The sequence below is a fragment of the Fukomys damarensis genome, unplaced genomic scaffold, assembly GCF_012274545.1.
Source record: "Fukomys damarensis isolate Sample0158 unplaced genomic scaffold, DMR_v1.0_HiC HiC_scaffold_16, whole genome shotgun sequence".
NCBI classification, from domain to species: Eukaryota; Metazoa; Chordata; class Mammalia; order Rodentia; family Bathyergidae; genus Fukomys; species Fukomys damarensis.
The window spans coordinates 25,972,225-25,988,388 of record NW_022900928.1 but is presented as its reverse complement, the minus strand read 5'-3'; the positions used below and the strand labels follow the sequence as shown (position 1 = coordinate 25,988,388).

The 16,164-nt window shown below is 43.2% G+C and overlaps 1 protein-coding gene and 1 pseudogene across 2 annotated transcripts in view; both read left to right on the top strand.

Annotated features, from left to right (window-relative positions):
* Clpb (caseinolytic mitochondrial matrix peptidase chaperone subunit B) overlaps window positions 1-16,164 on the top strand; it is a 140,248-nt gene that overhangs the window by 76,732 nt on the left and 47,352 nt on the right. For both annotated transcript variants that reach the window (XM_010603218.3, XM_010603219.3), the window contains one exon: window positions 487-615. In XM_010603218.3, coding sequence (XP_010601520.1) covers window positions 487-615 — 129 coding nt within the window. The remainder of the gene's footprint in view (window positions 1-486; window positions 616-16,164) is intronic.
* LOC104847693 lies at window positions 15,547-16,011 on the top strand (annotated as a pseudogene).

Sequence of the window (16,164 nt, the reverse complement as noted above, 5' to 3'; positions counted from 1 at the left end):
TCCCAATACCAAAAAAAAAAAAAAAAATGGTGGAAAGAATGAGGACTCAGATTAGACCTGGTTTATGAACCCAGGGCCTTGCATATATTCTAGGCAAGTACTCTACCACTGAGCCACATCCCTAGCCCTCTGCTGGCTTTCTGTATATCCCATTATACTTAACAGCATGTATCTCAAACAATACTTTCAATATTTATTGTCTGCCTCCCTTGTCCAGTTAGGTCAGAGACCATAGCTGATTCTTTTCATGTCCTCCAGATTTAGCCTAACACATACTAGATGTCAGTAAACATTCATGGAACAAACCAGCCTCTGGTTTGCCTTTTCTTGCCAGCAGCACAGATGGCCAGGCACACAACATAGGTATGATTTAATGTTTAGTAAGTAGTCGGATGAGTGAGTGAATTGAAATGCCAAAAGAAAATAGATGGAATTGGCTCATGTATTTGTTGCTAATTTAAGGGTTAATCTTACTGTTTCCCCCAGTCCTGGTCACCCGAGAGGATGATTTCAATAATCGACTGAACAACCGTGCCAGCTTCAAAGGCTGTACAGCCCTGCACTACGCTGTCCTTGCTGATGACTTCTGCACCGTCAAGGAGCTGCTTGATGGAGGTGAGAGCTGAGTGGAGGATGGGGCAGTTCGGGATTGGCAGAGGAGAGGGTACTTGGCTGTCTCCAACCTGTCCATGCCAGGCTTCCCCAGCACCCTGTTAGTCTCTCTGAACTACACATGCCTTGAGAGTGAGTATACTTCCTGAGACTGACAGTATGCACATGAGATTTGCTCTCCAGTGAGTGGTGCTTTCCAGATGGTTCCTGTGTGTGTTTGTGATGCTGCATGCCAGCCAGCCTGTCTCCAAAAGCTGTTGCGAGTTTTCTTAATTTTTGCTCTCCTCAAAAGTGTCCTTTCTTACCCCTGTGATTTCTAAAGCTGGACCAGGGGAAAGTCTCTTCAAATCTCTACTAATGCAGGCCACAAAGATGCCCTCCTTGATCCCACCCCAACTTAGGTTCTTTCATTATTCTTGAGCATGCCCTAGTCTTTCCTATCATTGCACGTATCACAGTCTGAGATTATTTGCATTTGTTCAGTATGCAAATGTTGCTTTTGTTCAACTACTCCTCAAGCCTCAACTCCCTGAAGACCAGACTGTGGCTGACTTGTTTAAGTGTTCCTTAATGCTTACACTTATTAGTCAGTACTTAATAAATACTTGCTAAATGATGGATACTCTCCCTTTTAAGATTGTTACTTTAATTAGAAGAACATTATATGCCACTCCAGACGTGCATCCTGTCCAGGTCTGGTACAGCTACCTGCCAGACAAGCCCCCAAACAATCACATTCCCTTCTACTTCACCTTATCCTGGCCCAGCCTATGGGAGAAGCAGGGAAGTATCTTGCCAGTGTGGAGAACAGGTCTCTGAGTGAGCACGTGGCACAGGAGTGCCTGTTCACACCTGCTGCCTCTCTGCCACTTCTTGAGAGCAGGGACCTGTACTGGGGGCTGGATCCCAGGGTCTTCCTTGTCATTCTCCATGGGACCTGAAAGCTAGAAGCATCTGGGCTACTCAATGATTGCCTTTCTCCTCCCATCAGAAACCCCTCCAACAGGTGGCTGGCTGGCATTCCTTTGGGTTCTGCCAGAGACTGAGGGATCTTGCTTCTTCCCTGGTAGTCCATTCTATTTTGCTTCTGCTCTGGTGGAAATGGCTCTGTAATGAGCTGAGATTATCTTCTCTATAACTTCTACTATCATTTAAAAAAAAATTTTTTTTTCACAAAAAGCTATTTCTGTCCCAGAGGCTTTGTCTATCAGGCCCAACATCCCAGATCGTCTTCGAGCCCTTGTGATATCCTCAGGCTCAAAGGACTCTCCAGGAACCCCTCTAATCCTGCCACCTCCTTTCAGCCACAGCCACCCTGACTTTAGACCCATGCTTTGCCCATACCCCCAACCCCCACGGGACCTGCCCCAGAACGTATCTTGTACCTGTGAAAGAAAGGACTACTCAACGTGGTGACAGTCCCTGATATGACTGATACTTTTAGGGCTGGGACTCACTGCTCTCGAAATAAAGGCTTAGAAAATGTCCCCAAGCAGGATGCTTCTTACTTTGTCCTGTGGAAAGCTCTCCAGTGAGACATTTGTAGCTAAGAATTGGAGCGGGAACCATGGGGTTTCTCTCTGCCATGCCTTAAAATCAATCAATACTTCCAGCCATTGTCTCATGGTTTATATACCCACTTCCCCTCACCCCTACACAGACAGAGTTCACTGTACAAGGAGCCCCTTGAGTTCCCCTTCCAGATCGAATACCCTTGAAATGAAGAGAGAGGGCCTTTTATGAAGCTTACTCCACCCTCACCCTCAGGCCAAGGCTGGCCCTTTGAAGCTTTCCAGGGGCATGGTTCTTGCCTGGTGACTTGGAACAGATGCCCTGAGCCCCCATCTTCACATTTCTTCCACCTGCCTTTTTAGCCAGCATCTATTTTGCCCCCTGCCCTAGCCTTCCAGCCTTAAGGGCTAAAACCATTAACTCACTTATTTCTCTTCCCAGACCTGAACAAGTTGCCATCACTCAGGGCCCGTAGGCCTGCAAACTTCTGACTTCCCACCCCTCCTTGAACTCTTTTGGTCAGCCTGTGTGTGTGACTAGCCAACCTAGAGGCAGGATCCTGCTCTCTTGTCCTACGGGCTTTTGCCAAAGTCTTTTGATTCTGGCTGACCTTCTCTAAAAAGTTTGTCTTCTGCGCATCAGCTTTCTTAGCCTGTACTTGCCATCAACTTTGCATGGCAATATGGAAGAAGGTTCTCTCTGTACATCCAACGCAAATCTAATCACAGAGGCCAGCCTGTGCTTTGGGGGCCCAAACAGAACCATTCTGGGAATTGCTTAGTTCATAAGTATTTCGGTTTCTCAGATCTTAGAGGATTAGAGCAGGAGGAGTTAGCTGCTCTTGTTCTCCGACCTGAAGTCCCCATTTGAGCTGGGAAATAGCTCAGATAGTAGTTATCAAGCTGGTAATGGAGATGCCCTCCAGCCCAGCAGATGCATCGCGGAGTAATAGCAAAGACACCTAAGGCTTCAGAGTCAGGCCAACCTGGATCTGAATTACAGTGCTTCAGTCCCTTGTTAGCTGGGTTGCCTTGGACATGTTACCTTAATTCTGTAAACCTCAGTTGTCTTATATGTAAAATGACACCTACTTCATAAGGACAATATAAAGATTAATAATAACATCTGTAGAACCCCTGGCAGGCGCATGGTAGCCCCCCTCATGATAAGTAGTTATCATTATGACTTAAATACAAAAGGTAGACTCTCATTCTGGCAGCTGTACCCCCATTCTACTTAACTTTGTCTCTGCCTACAATGTACCGATCCTGCCTAAAGTGCTATTGTATCCCCGCTCTTCTCATCTAAATCCTTAGACCAGTGGTGGTGAGCCTACAGCACACGTTGTCACAGTGTGCTATTTGTATCATTGAAAGCTCTAAAAGGTTCACCACCACTGCCTTAGATTCTTCAAGGTCTCCCTCTCTTGGGAAGCCCGGTCTCCTCTGATGCTTCCTCCTCTGAACTTGTATAGTGTGGACCAAGGCTCAGTACAGACTGCTCAGAGTCACTTCGTCTTCAGGCAGCCCTATAACATATTGAAAAGGGCACAAGTTTTGGAGTTAGACAGACCTCGCTGTAAATTGCCCCCTGTTATGTGACTGCCATCTAGGAGATGGTGGATCCCTAGGCATTGTACCATGAGACAGGTCAGTTGAACTGTCCCTGACTCTGAAAGACTCTCAGACCATCAGAGGAGACAGATGTAGAAACAGTCTGTGATGGTGGGGTAGGTACTTTGTCAGGGAGCTGGACCAAGAGGGCTCTGGGGACACAGAGAAAAAAGGCTGTCTTCTTCCTGGTGAACAGGTAGTTGGAATCAGTTATAAAAAGTCTCCCAAAGAAAGAAGTGCTTGAGTGTTATCAGAAAGGATAATGGGAATTTGCCAGAAAGAGTGCTTTGGAAGAGTTTTAAATTATCTGGTGCCAATCTCCTGCCACCCTCCACAGAAAAACAAATATACAGGCTTGTGTGTTTTTGTAGTGAAGGTGCTGCTTCCATTCCTGACTGCTGTAAGCAGGAGAGAGGGAGGGAGGTACAGGATGCCTGGAAAGAGGAGTAATCAGGGAAGGTGGCTGGAGCCTTCTACCTTAGGTCCCTGGAGCTGTTTCATCCCAATAATGCCAGGGCCCTTAAGATATATCAGCAACCATTTCCCTTCAGGAGTGTGAGCCCACTGGGAGTTATATCTTTCCTAAAACGTATCTCTAATCGTGATAGCCTTTTTTGACCAGAGTTCCTTCAGAGAATTGAGCCCTAATGCTTCAAGGAATCCACTGCACACAAGGAATTAACCTCTCTCCCAGGTATCTAAAATGATATTAAATACATTCCACTTGGGAGAATCAAGAAAAGTATTACTCATAATTTTCTGAATGTGGCTTAGCGCAGAGCCCCAATTGAGAAAACTGCAAGAAAAAAGCATAAGCTTTGTCATCAGGACCTGAATACCATTTCTCCCACTTAGTAGCTGCATGACCCTGGACAAGGGACTGACAATTCTGAGGTTCTTTTTCTTTATCTGGAAGTGGGATGATGCCACCTACCTTCTGAGGGGTTTTTTTGGTTTGTTTTTTTTTTGGTTTTTTTTTTTTTGGTACTGGGGATTGAACTCGGGTCTTTGCGCTTGCAAGGCAGGCAGGCCACATAACCGCTGAGCTAAATCCCTGGCCCCCACTTCTGAGGTTTTATAAGGCTTAAGACGTGTAGAGCCCAGCATGGTGGTGCACACCTGTAATCCTAGCTTTCAGGAGGCTGAAGCAGGAGGATCACTGTGAGTTCGAGACCAGCCTGGGCTACATAGTTCCAGGGCAGTCTCAACTACATAGTGAGACCCTGTCAAAAAAAGACGTGTAGAGTAGGCATTGCTGATAACTTCAAAACACTCAGCATCACTTGTTTTTTGTTTTTTAAAAATCCTAACCTCCTATTTCAACTGCTTTTAGAGATCCTCTGGTCTGCCCCTTGCCTAATTTTTTTCCCTCTGCTACCCTGATCCCCCTGCTACCCTGTAGTATCCTTCCAGTGTTCTCACTTTAGTGCCCTTCTTTTTGTTGTTTGTGTCCTTTTAAGACTATTTCTCAGGTGGTAGAATTCTTTCTGCCAGTCAAGGACCAGCTCTCTAGCCCCTCCCCTTCTGAAGTCTTGCCTCTCCCCTGAGGCTTGGACTCATCTCACTTACTAGAGCAATGACGGTTGAAGGCAAAGACTATCTTTTTTGTTTCCATCTCTTTTGCTCCAGTGCACTACACATCACTTAGGACATTTTTAGATATTCTAGAAATCTGTTAAATCTCCAAAGCCACTGTAAGTCTTCTCTTGGCTAATGTGATAGTTTTGCTTCCTGGCCCTCCCACTATTGCTGTACTTATGTGTCTGGTCTTTTAGAGCTTCCCATACAAGCCATGTCTCCATACTAGATATCTTTCTCCTTCTCATAGTCCAGTGCCACTTCCTTTTCAGCCTTCAGCTCTCCTCTCTCTGAAGCACTCAAGCTTTCTGAAACCTAATACCACTTTCCCAGGGGCTTCCCACAGCCTTTTTCCTATCTGTTTTCATGACTCTATGTTGCTCCCTCTGCAGTGCTCAGATAGGTTGTCAGTCACCATCAACTGAGTCAAATTCTCCACCAACCTGCCTGAGGCAGAGGGCCTTTCCAGTACACATCCTCCCTTCAACAGCCTGCTGGCTTTCGATCAGGACCTAAAACATGGAGTTCCATTTCTTGTTCCACTTCACTGTCTGTCCATCTGTCTACACTGCCAGATGTTGAGCAGTCAGCTTTCTTTGCCTCAGGCTATCCTCCCTTGAAACTTCATAGTCTGATTCTCACCAGCAATGCAGAGCACTGGGCCAAGGATTGGAAATTCTAACTCCGTCACCAATAAATCCTTCCCTTTTGAGCACATGCTTTCTCCTCAGTAAAACAGAGAAGTTAGAGTAGCTGATTTCACTTCTAGCCCAGCATCCCCAGACAAAGCTTTCCTTCATCTTTCAAACACTTGCTGGGCATCTCTCCTATCATAGGCCCTGCCCTAGGCACCAGGGAAATAAACATGAGCCAGATGTTATCTTTCCCCTTAAAAATCTCATAGTTCAGTGAGAAAACTAGATACTTAACACAGAATTGCCCTCTGGTGTATTTACAGAGATCTATAGAAGGTGCTGTGGGATCACAAAGAAATGACCTTTCAGACCTCTGGGGAGGACAGGGAAAGTCTAATACCGTATAGGAGATATCCGCACTGAGTCTTGAAGGATAAATGCAAGTTTTCCTGGTGGATGTGGGAGAAAGGCAGAGGAGACACCATGTTCAAAGGTGCGAAGCATGAAGCAAAATACTTCATGCAGTTCAGTGCAGGTAGTTCAGAAGAACTGGGTTTATAGGGTGGGTAAAAGGGTCATAAGGCAAGAATGGAGAGCGGGATCTGGTGTGCTAAGGAAATTGGACCTTTACCTAATGGGAAGCCATGACAGTTGAGTGGAGGAATGGGACTGGCTTTCTGTTTAATGTGAAGGATATTTAGAAGTTCCCAAAATGTTCTCAGTAGCTGAATGAGCAAATAAATCATGGAAGGTTCACATAGAGGAATAATATACAGCAATGGGAGTAAATGAACTTCTGCTGTATGCAACAGTGGCTGCATCTCACAAGCCATGCATTCTGATCACAAGCCAGCCAGAAGAGTTCTTAACTGTATGGCGGCATTTAAACTTCAAAATAGACCAAGCTAGACAGTAACTGGAAGAGAACACAGGCACTGAAATGTTCCCTCATTGTATGGTGTGTTCGCATTGAGCTGTACCCTTATTACTTTTTACTTTTCTGTATATATTATATTTCTACTTTCTCTCCTTCTTTCCTCCCTATTGTTAAGCTTTCATGGTCCAGTGTTGTACGTACACCCCTTGCTTGCGTCTTTCTCCCTTCTTTGTACTCTTACACATTAACTCTAGTTAAACCCAGCTTTCTCAGCTAGGCGTGGTAGTGCACACTTGTAATTCTAGCACTCCGGAGGCTGAGGTAGCAGGATCATAGCTAGTTCGAGGCTGGTCTGAGCTACGTAGTGAGGCCCTGTCTCAGAAAGCTAAAAGAAACTCAGCTTTCTCTTTAATTCATGTCTGCATCTGGATAATGCTGGGAGAAAACCTCACAACTGTGCTGACATCACTCACTCACTCACTTTTTCACTTTGCATTTAGGACTGTAAATCTCTCTCAACACTGCCAACCACCCCTACTGCACTCCACAAGTAAAATCACTTTCTAATTCTAGATCAGGATAACCTTTTATACTTTCTCTGTCCTTAGATCTCTGCCCCCTTACTCCCTTAACCCAAGATAACATTCACATATCTCATGAAGAAAGGAGATTGAAATAAAAAAGAAACCACCTTATCTTCCCACCATCGTGTCTACTAGCCCACCTGTTCTCTTTATGTCTCCTTCCTTCCTCTGACAATGGAAACAATCCCAAGACCAATTCCTTTTTCCTCTCATTTCCTCAAGCACTTTGCTTTTCCAGTCATTATCTACCTTCCCTTGCATTCTCTCTCCCCCTCCCTTACGGCCTGCTCCTCTTAGTATAAGTGTCATTATAAGAATGTCCCTCAATATCACCTCTTCTTTTTTCCTTTGGTTTTTTGAGAAAGCATCTCACTATATAGTTCATGCTGGCCTTGAACTCACTATGTGACCCATGCTGGCCTCAAACTCAAGGTGATTCTCCTGCCTCAGCCTCCCAAGTGCTGGGATTACAGGTATGTGCCACCACCCCTGCTTCATCCATCTTAAAAAACAAAAGCAAACCAAAAACTTTCCTTGGCCTAATATCCACCTTCAACTCTTCCTCATTCCTCTGTATTCTGTAATAACTAAAATCCTCAAAGGAATGATTGATACTCACTCCCTCCACTTCCTCCTCCAGTTCTTTCCTGATTTGTCATGTCAACGTGGCATAAATGGTAACCATCATCTTCCTACTGTTTCAAACCCAGAGTATCAGGGTCATTCTTGAGTTATCTTGTTCTCTTACACTCCCTGTCAAGTTCTTCAGTAAGTTCTATCAATTGTCCCTCTAAAGTACATCTTGAATCCACCCTGTTTTTGCCATTTCCATTGTTAAAACTCAAAGTCAAGAGTTTTATATTTGCTTTATATACCGCTTTATATTTGCCTACTTTCCACTCCTGCCTCTTAATCCTTTCTCCAAATAAGTGCCAGAGAGATCTTTCTAAAACATAACTCATGTCATTCTCACTCATAAAGCTTTCCTTTGGCTTTCTGTTGAAGCCACAAATGGAATCCAGGCTCCTTACCAGAGTCAAGAAGGCCCTACATCACCTAGATGTCTGCAACCTCATCTCTGTCTACCATCACGTACTCATTCCCCTCCTCAGACACCGTGAGTGCCTTCCTCCTCTCTGGGCTTTTGTACCTACCTCTGCCACAGATTGGAACACTCTCCCTCTGGGGTCAGCCACCTCATCATTCCAGTCTCAACTCAAATGTCCCCTCCTCAGAAGACCTTCCCTGACAATCTTAGTAAGAGCAGTTCCCTGCCACTTTCTATCATGTTAGCCTATTTTGCCTTACCATTCTCTGCAATGGCCATGTTTGTTTGTATCTCATCTGTCTCTCCTCCACTAGCAAGTGAGGCTTTTGTAGTCTCAGAGACGTCATCTCTTTATCTTACCACTATATGCACAGCTCCTAGGAAAAAAACACAGCCAGCGTATGGACGGTGATTAATAAATAGCTGCTAAAAAAAAAACCAGCTACTGACCAACCAGAGAACCCAGGGACACTCTTGTCGTGGTTAGCAGGCAGTTGATCAGAAGGGTCTGAGGCTTAGGAGAGAAGACTTCAATTTGAGCATGAAGATTTGAAAGCAGTCAGTCTCGGGGAAGGCTGAAGCTGGCTCAATTTGAGAGTTGTCCATGGAAAGTTGTAAGCTAAAGAGACTCAAAAACAGAATCCAGGGCCGGGGATTTAGCTCAGGGGACTGTGCCTGCCTTGCAAGTATAAGTTCTTAAGTTCAATCCCAGGTACCAGAAAAAACAAAACAAAATCCCGGAATCTACCTTTCTATTTCAAGTGTAAAGAAGATGAGCCATGGGGGCGGGGGGCTCATATTTACAATCCCAGGCTGAGGCAGGAACATCACTGCAAATTTGAGGCCAGCCTGGGCCACATAGTAAGTACATAATGAGACCATGTCTCAAAAAGTCAAAAAGATCCATGTAAGAGATTTCCTGGAAACAGGAAGTAATAGTAGAGCATGGGGGGAAAGTGGCTTTAAGGCACTGCTTCTCATCCTGTGAAAGAGTGGTCTCTTTTTGGTGGTAGTGGTAGTGGTAGTAGCCCTGGAATGTGTGGTCTGCCATGGACCAATACTTTGTAAAATAAAGTAAAATTAAACTATTATTAGAAACAGGATATTTTTATAAGATATACAAAATACAGGCCCAAATGTGTCATTAGATTCCATGGTTGTAAAACTACTGTGACAGTTTCTAGACACTCTCAGTTTCTGTATTTATCTCATCAAGGACTAATGGCAAAGTTCACAAAGTGGCACTAGTTCACAGACCCTATATTAAGCACCATTACTCTAATGATATTCCAGGCAGAAAGGGGAGACAAATGAGCAGAATATGGCCTCTGCCCTTCAGTAGCTTAAAGTACAGAGATGTAGACAATCCAAGGACACATACAGTTGTACTGTAGGGTACAGAGGTCAGAGACTGTCAGCATCAGGGACTCAGGTCTGCCCCAGCTCTGCCACTGTCTCACCCCTTATAGATCACAGCCCCTTTCTCTTATCACTTTTTTCATCTGTAAAATGAAGAGATCTTGTCAAATGACTCAATGCCAGAGGTCTCTTCTTCTTTATATGTAGATGCTAAAACCCAAGTGTCTCAGGAAGGACTTGCTCACAGAAGTAGGATTGCCTTTGGAGAGGATGAGTATATTTTAAAATTAGAATATGGTTATGGTTGTGTCAATATACTTAAAAGCCATTAAATTTGTATCCTTGAGTGGGCAAACTTTATAGTAACTCAGTAAAACTATGGAAAAGTAAAAGAAAATCTTCCATTCCACTCAGAATCAGAAAATATTGGCTTGGATGAGTGACTGGTTGCCCAACAGCCGGCCACAAAGCCAGAAGGGCCTGATAGACCCCACAGCTAGTGTGGCAGATAAGATGTGCTCCTCTTTGTGTGTGTGTGTTTTTAATGCTTATTATTAAAAACTTATCTGTAAACTCTTTTGCCCTTCTTAGTCTTTAAACTGATTTTCTTTTGTTATTTTAATAAATATTTATTGTATTCCCATCCTTTGCAAAACCTAAAGTCTGACAGAATAGAGACATCAGGCAGTTAATTATTAACTAAATTTTTAGCTAGTAACATAAATACTGTTATGGAAGAGTAGAGAGTATTGTGAGAGCACAACTGGGACCTAATAAAGTCTCAAGGGGTTGAGGGAACTCTTTCTTTGGCAAATGGCATTTATATTGAGACCTGAAAGGTCAGTGCTAGCCTGTCATATAGCTTAAGACAATCCTGTGGAGGGAGTGGCCATCAGTCATCCAGCAGGCTGTGGCTGCCGGTCCATTTTGAGGAATGGAGATATTCTGTGGTATTATACTTACAGTTCATGTGGTAAATCAGGCCTAAAGGGGGCCCTCAGTGACCCTGGGTCCTGCTCTCATGCTTTTGCCCAGTGTAGAATGAGGAACTTTTGTCCTTGATCACACACAGGGAAAAGCATCTCTCTCTGTGTCCCAATTCATGTGGACATAGACAAGACACTGCATGGTTGAGCTGGAGATGAGAGCCTGGTCACCAGAGCCTATACTCTCCAGAGCCACCTGCCATCCAGGCACCCGCATTTGATCAAGGCTTTAATCAGCTGCAAGCAGTCCTCAGATGAGCCTGGCTGGTATCCGGCATGAGCTCATCATCGCCAATGGTGGCAGCTGGAAGCCAAGGCTCCCCTGGGTGAAGAAGAGGTCAGCATCAGCTGGCCAGGTCTGTTCTCTGTCTTGTTTCTCCTTCACCTGCACTGCTCCTGCAAAGTGCAGAGCCTTTGCCATCCTGCTCATGCCCCCTCCAGTACACATGCTCTTGGGCAGAAGGGACAGAGAAAGCACAGAACGGTGCCTTAAGAAAGGGAGATGTCAAACCAGAGGCCAGGGCCTCCAGAATACCAGCAAAAAGCCCCATTCCAAAGTCAGGCTAGGAGATGGGCCAGAACCAAAATTCTCTTCCCAAAAGGAGTTTTCTTCCAGCATTCATGTGCTCTCTTCTACACAGAAGCCTGGTAGTGTCCTAGAGGAGCAGAAGAGGTGTTCTCACTAGGTCTGGACTACAGACTCCCTACTGAATGGCATTTTGGAGAGTAATTCTTTAAACAGCAGAAGAGGGGAGCTTGACACTTAAGAAATCCTTCAGGGACCCCCTTTGACATGATGAAACCCTTTGTGGTAGGAAGTGCTAATGGGCATAAGGGGTCCTGGCACAGCATTTGGCACTGACCCTGTCTTGCCATAGAAACTTGAATAAGTACTTCCCTCTCACTGAGCCGCTCTTAGTTTCCCCATTTGTTAAATAAGATACTATACTACAGTCTCAAAACTCCTTTCCATCTTAATGTTTTGTGATTCTGAATGAATACTTGCCTTCTGATTTATCTCATTGCAAATTTAAGTTTTCATATTGATTTAGCAACTACCTTTTGCTGCAGCAGGCCACCATCATCCCTGTTCTAGGTTCCTCTGATATATGCTCTTAAGCTATTCTGTATAATTTCTTTATCACCCTTGTCAGAACATGTAGTTCTATAGTTATGTGATTAATATATCTTCCTTTCTCACTGTGAGCACTGAGTTTACAGAAGGGTAGGTATAGATCTGCAGTGTCTGTTTTCCCAGCATCTTTGCACTGTCCCTAGCATATGACAAATGCTCAGTAAATATTTGCTGAATAATTTAATTTATAAATGGGCACTAGGCATTATAGAGTATAAAAGAGAAAAAAGATACCATCCCTTTCTTTGGATTGCACCCTGTTGAGTAATAGTTTGGTCAAAATGCTGATACACAAAGCACCCTGAAAACAGTAGCGGGTAACAGATAACAGGCCAATTAAGGGTAAATTAGGATTTGGATAAACAGCAAGTGTAACAGCAAGAAGGAAGGTGTCAGCAATTGGCATTCTCTGATAAGCAAGAGCCCCTTCTCCCCAGTTTATCTATTTTTTGTCAGATTATTGTTATGAATACTTACTGTTTTAGCTCTATAATTCATTACTGTCCTTAAGTGTGCTGGCACTAAAAATTGTCTCAGATTTGGCCAGGGTGACATACCCCCATCAATTTTTTTCTTTTCTTTTCCCTTTTCTTCCTTTTCTTCTTCTTCTTTCTTCCCTCCCTTCCTCTTCTTCTCCCTTCTTTTTCCTTCTCCTCTTCCTCCTCCACATTCTTTTTTCCTTCTCCTTTTCTTCACCCCCCCCTTTGTCAATATTCTCTCATTTTTTAGCCTAATAAAATGATTCAGACTCATCTATCTACCTTGTTTCTGCCCCAGAATCACAGGAGCCCTTGGATTTTTTTCTAGTGGGCACTCGTACTAGAGACTGAATTCTGAGTACCAACTGTGCTTAAAGCTCCTTCTGTTGACAGAGGCAAGACATATTTGCAGATATATACACCTTCATCAAAATATACACACACGTATTTGAGAATCCTAAGAACACCAGTACCCTCCATTCCACTCGATCCCTACATGAATTTCCTATTTGTGTATCTCTTCTTCCACCTTGAGAATGTGGCTGTAAACAGTATTGATGCATTTGTTCATTTGCTCAATTCTATAATACATCCAAAAAAGCTCCAGAAGTATTTTATCCATACTAAGGTAGAAAACAAAACTACTAAAAAGAGTTCAGATCAGAAGATTTGTTCTCAGTTTTCATTACTACTCCATTGAAGGCGAATCACAGACAGTCACATACGCGTTTCCCAAGTTATTTGAGCTCCTCCACTAACCCCATGCTTCAGTGTGTTTTATTTTGAAATATAGCTGGGTTTTTAAGTTTCTTTCCTCCCTTACCTGTCCTTGTTAATTTAATTTTGTTGTTTAAATATGCAGAACATTAACCTTTTCTAAAAGTCAAAATTAAGCCAGTTGTGGTGGCACATGCCTATAATCCCAGCACTTGAAAAGCTGAGGCAGGAGGATCTCTGTGAGTTCAAGGCCAACCTAGAACACACAAGATCCTGCCTGTAAAAAAGTTTTTAAGTCCCAATTATACCAAAAGGTATGTTCAGAGAAGTGAAATTTTCTTCTATTTCCCTTTTAGCCTTTTCTTTCACCTGTGTTGGCCTTAACCCTTTGTTGCTAACCAGTTTTATTGTTTCCTGGCTTATCCTACCTGTGTTTCTTCATGTAAAATAATATTTGTATGTTTTCTTATTTAACCTCTCTTTACCTGCTCTTCTGTAGTTTATCTTTTCTACTTAACAATCAATTTACAGAGATCTTCCTTTTATAGCTGCATACTACTCCATTCCTGACCTATGCTTAGGGACATTGAGCTTTTACTGTTTTGCAATCATAAGTAATGATACAGTGAATAACCTCGTTGCATGGTTGGTTGGTTGGTTGATTGGGTGATTGATTTGGGCTGTTTTTGTTTTGTGGTTTGGGGAAGCAGGGGTACTCTATAGAGAGTAGAGAATAGGGTTACATCACCAGCCCTATTCTATTTTTAGACAGGGCCTAAGTTGCCCAGGTGGGACTTGAACTTGCAGTCCTCCTGTGTCACCTCCTTAAGTTCTGGGATTACGAGTACACCTACCATGCCTGCCTTGAATTTTGGTGTTTTTAGAGATATGTCTTTATAGTAAAATCTTCGACATGGTATTGGTGGGTATCTGTTCTTTGGTTAGAGTTTGCAAGTTTCTTCTTCATAGAAGTTGCACCATTTTTATATTCCCATTAGTGCTGTTTGAAAGTGCCTGTTTTCTCAGCCTGTTTTCCAACAGTGTATTGTCAAGCTTTTGGATTTTTGCGAATCTGATAGATAAGAAATAGTGCCTTATTTGAAGTTTAGTTTGATTCTTTTAATATAAGTTGAACATCATATATGTTTAAGAGACATTTCTCATATCTCATTTTGTGAATTGTCTACTCATGTCTTGCCTACTTTTCCACAGGTCTTTTGGTCTTTGTTTTTCTCTTTCTTGGTTTTAAGTCTGGGTATAGAAAGGTTATTATCCTTTTATCTGTGATATCCACTGCAAATATTTTCTCCTACTTTGGGTTGATATGGTTTAATTACTTCCCATATAATCCTGATATATAGCCAGGATTGATAAGCACTGGGTTTAAACTATGAATATTGAAATTGTTTTTTTAAAGAATGCATAGAGAGGGCTGGGGATTTAGCTCGGTGGTGCCACCGCCTGCCTTGCCAGCTCAAGGAACCAAGTTCGATCCCCGGTACCAAAAAAAAAAACAAAAGAATGCATAGAGAAAAAGGGATGAGGGCTGAAGATTCAGCCTTTTTTGACACCATAACTGGAACAAAAGGAAGGACAGGAAGTGAATGTACAGGAGACAAAGTCATGGATACTGTTTATCATGGAAGTTAAGATAGAAAGGCATCAAAAAGAGACAGGACTGGTCATTGAACTAGATGCTGTATCCTTGAAAAATGAAGTAGAGGTTGCTGAATGTGGTGATGAGGCCCATAGCCCTGCTTCCCAGTAATACTTGATCCACACCTATGCAGGTTGAAAGAGGACTGTCCTGATCTCTGCCATGATTCTTGCAGCAGTTTTGCGTGACTCTAAGAGGCCTCTCCCGACAGACAGAAATGGAAGAGCATCCCAGCTGTGTCATAACTGGGGCACAATTATTCATTCAGTGCATTAAACTAATGAGTGCCAGGCACTGTGTTAGGCACAAAATAGCACAATACAGATCATGTTTTTCCCTTGTGCCTCTCTCACACCACTTTGAAAAATCTAAAGTTTTCCTTTACCCAGATCAATCCATCTGATCTGTCATGCAGCCTCAACTCTGGGAAAAACTTGGTAACATCCTTAGAATTAATTAGGAAAAAGCATTCTTGAGAAAAATAGAATCACTAGTACCAGCAAGGAACTCTGGGTCAAAATGGTCTTCTGGGGTTTGTGATCTGTTCACTGTCCACTCCTTGCTCCTCTTGCTCTTATTTGTGGTAATGGTTGCCTGGTGACTGGTGACTGTGGTTGGTTGGGGATAAAGGAAGAAACAAACTGGAAGAGTCCTTGCAGCAGCAGCTTTTGTTTGTATAAAAGGCAGTAGTTTTATGAAGGAGATGAATTATTCTTTCAGCCGTAAGGCTCTCTGAACCTACTGAAATCCCACCATGGTGGACGAAACTGATTTCACTCCAGGTGATGCCAGAGCTTCCAGCACTTGCCCTATGCAGTGCTCAGCCCTGTGGAAAAACAGCTTCATGGTGCTCAGAGGATGACCAGGCAAAATACAGGAGGTGTCAGCTTCCAAAACTGGAAAACACAGTCATGCTGAAATACACCTTGTTGGAATTGATATTTTCACTGGGAAAAAAATACGAAAATATTTGCTCTTCTACTCACAACATGGATGTTCCAAATATTAAAGAAATGATTATCAACTGATACGCATTCAGGATGGTTACCTTTTCCTGCTGACAGAAACTGGTGAAGTCCATGAGGCTCTTAAACTTCCAGAAGGTGAACTAGGCAAAGAAATAGAAGGAAAATACAATACAGGTGAAAATGTACAGGTGTCTGTCATGTGTGCCATAAGTGAAGAGTATGCTGTAGCCATAAAACCCTGCAAATAAATGAGAATAATTTTTCCAGCTTTGATGGAGGGTTGAAAGGAGACATCACCATTCCTATGCCCAGAACCATAGCCTGTAACATTGGATGTCATTGAGGACACCCCCACCATATTTCTGATTCTTCTATAATGGGAAATGCAGATAGCAGATATGTCC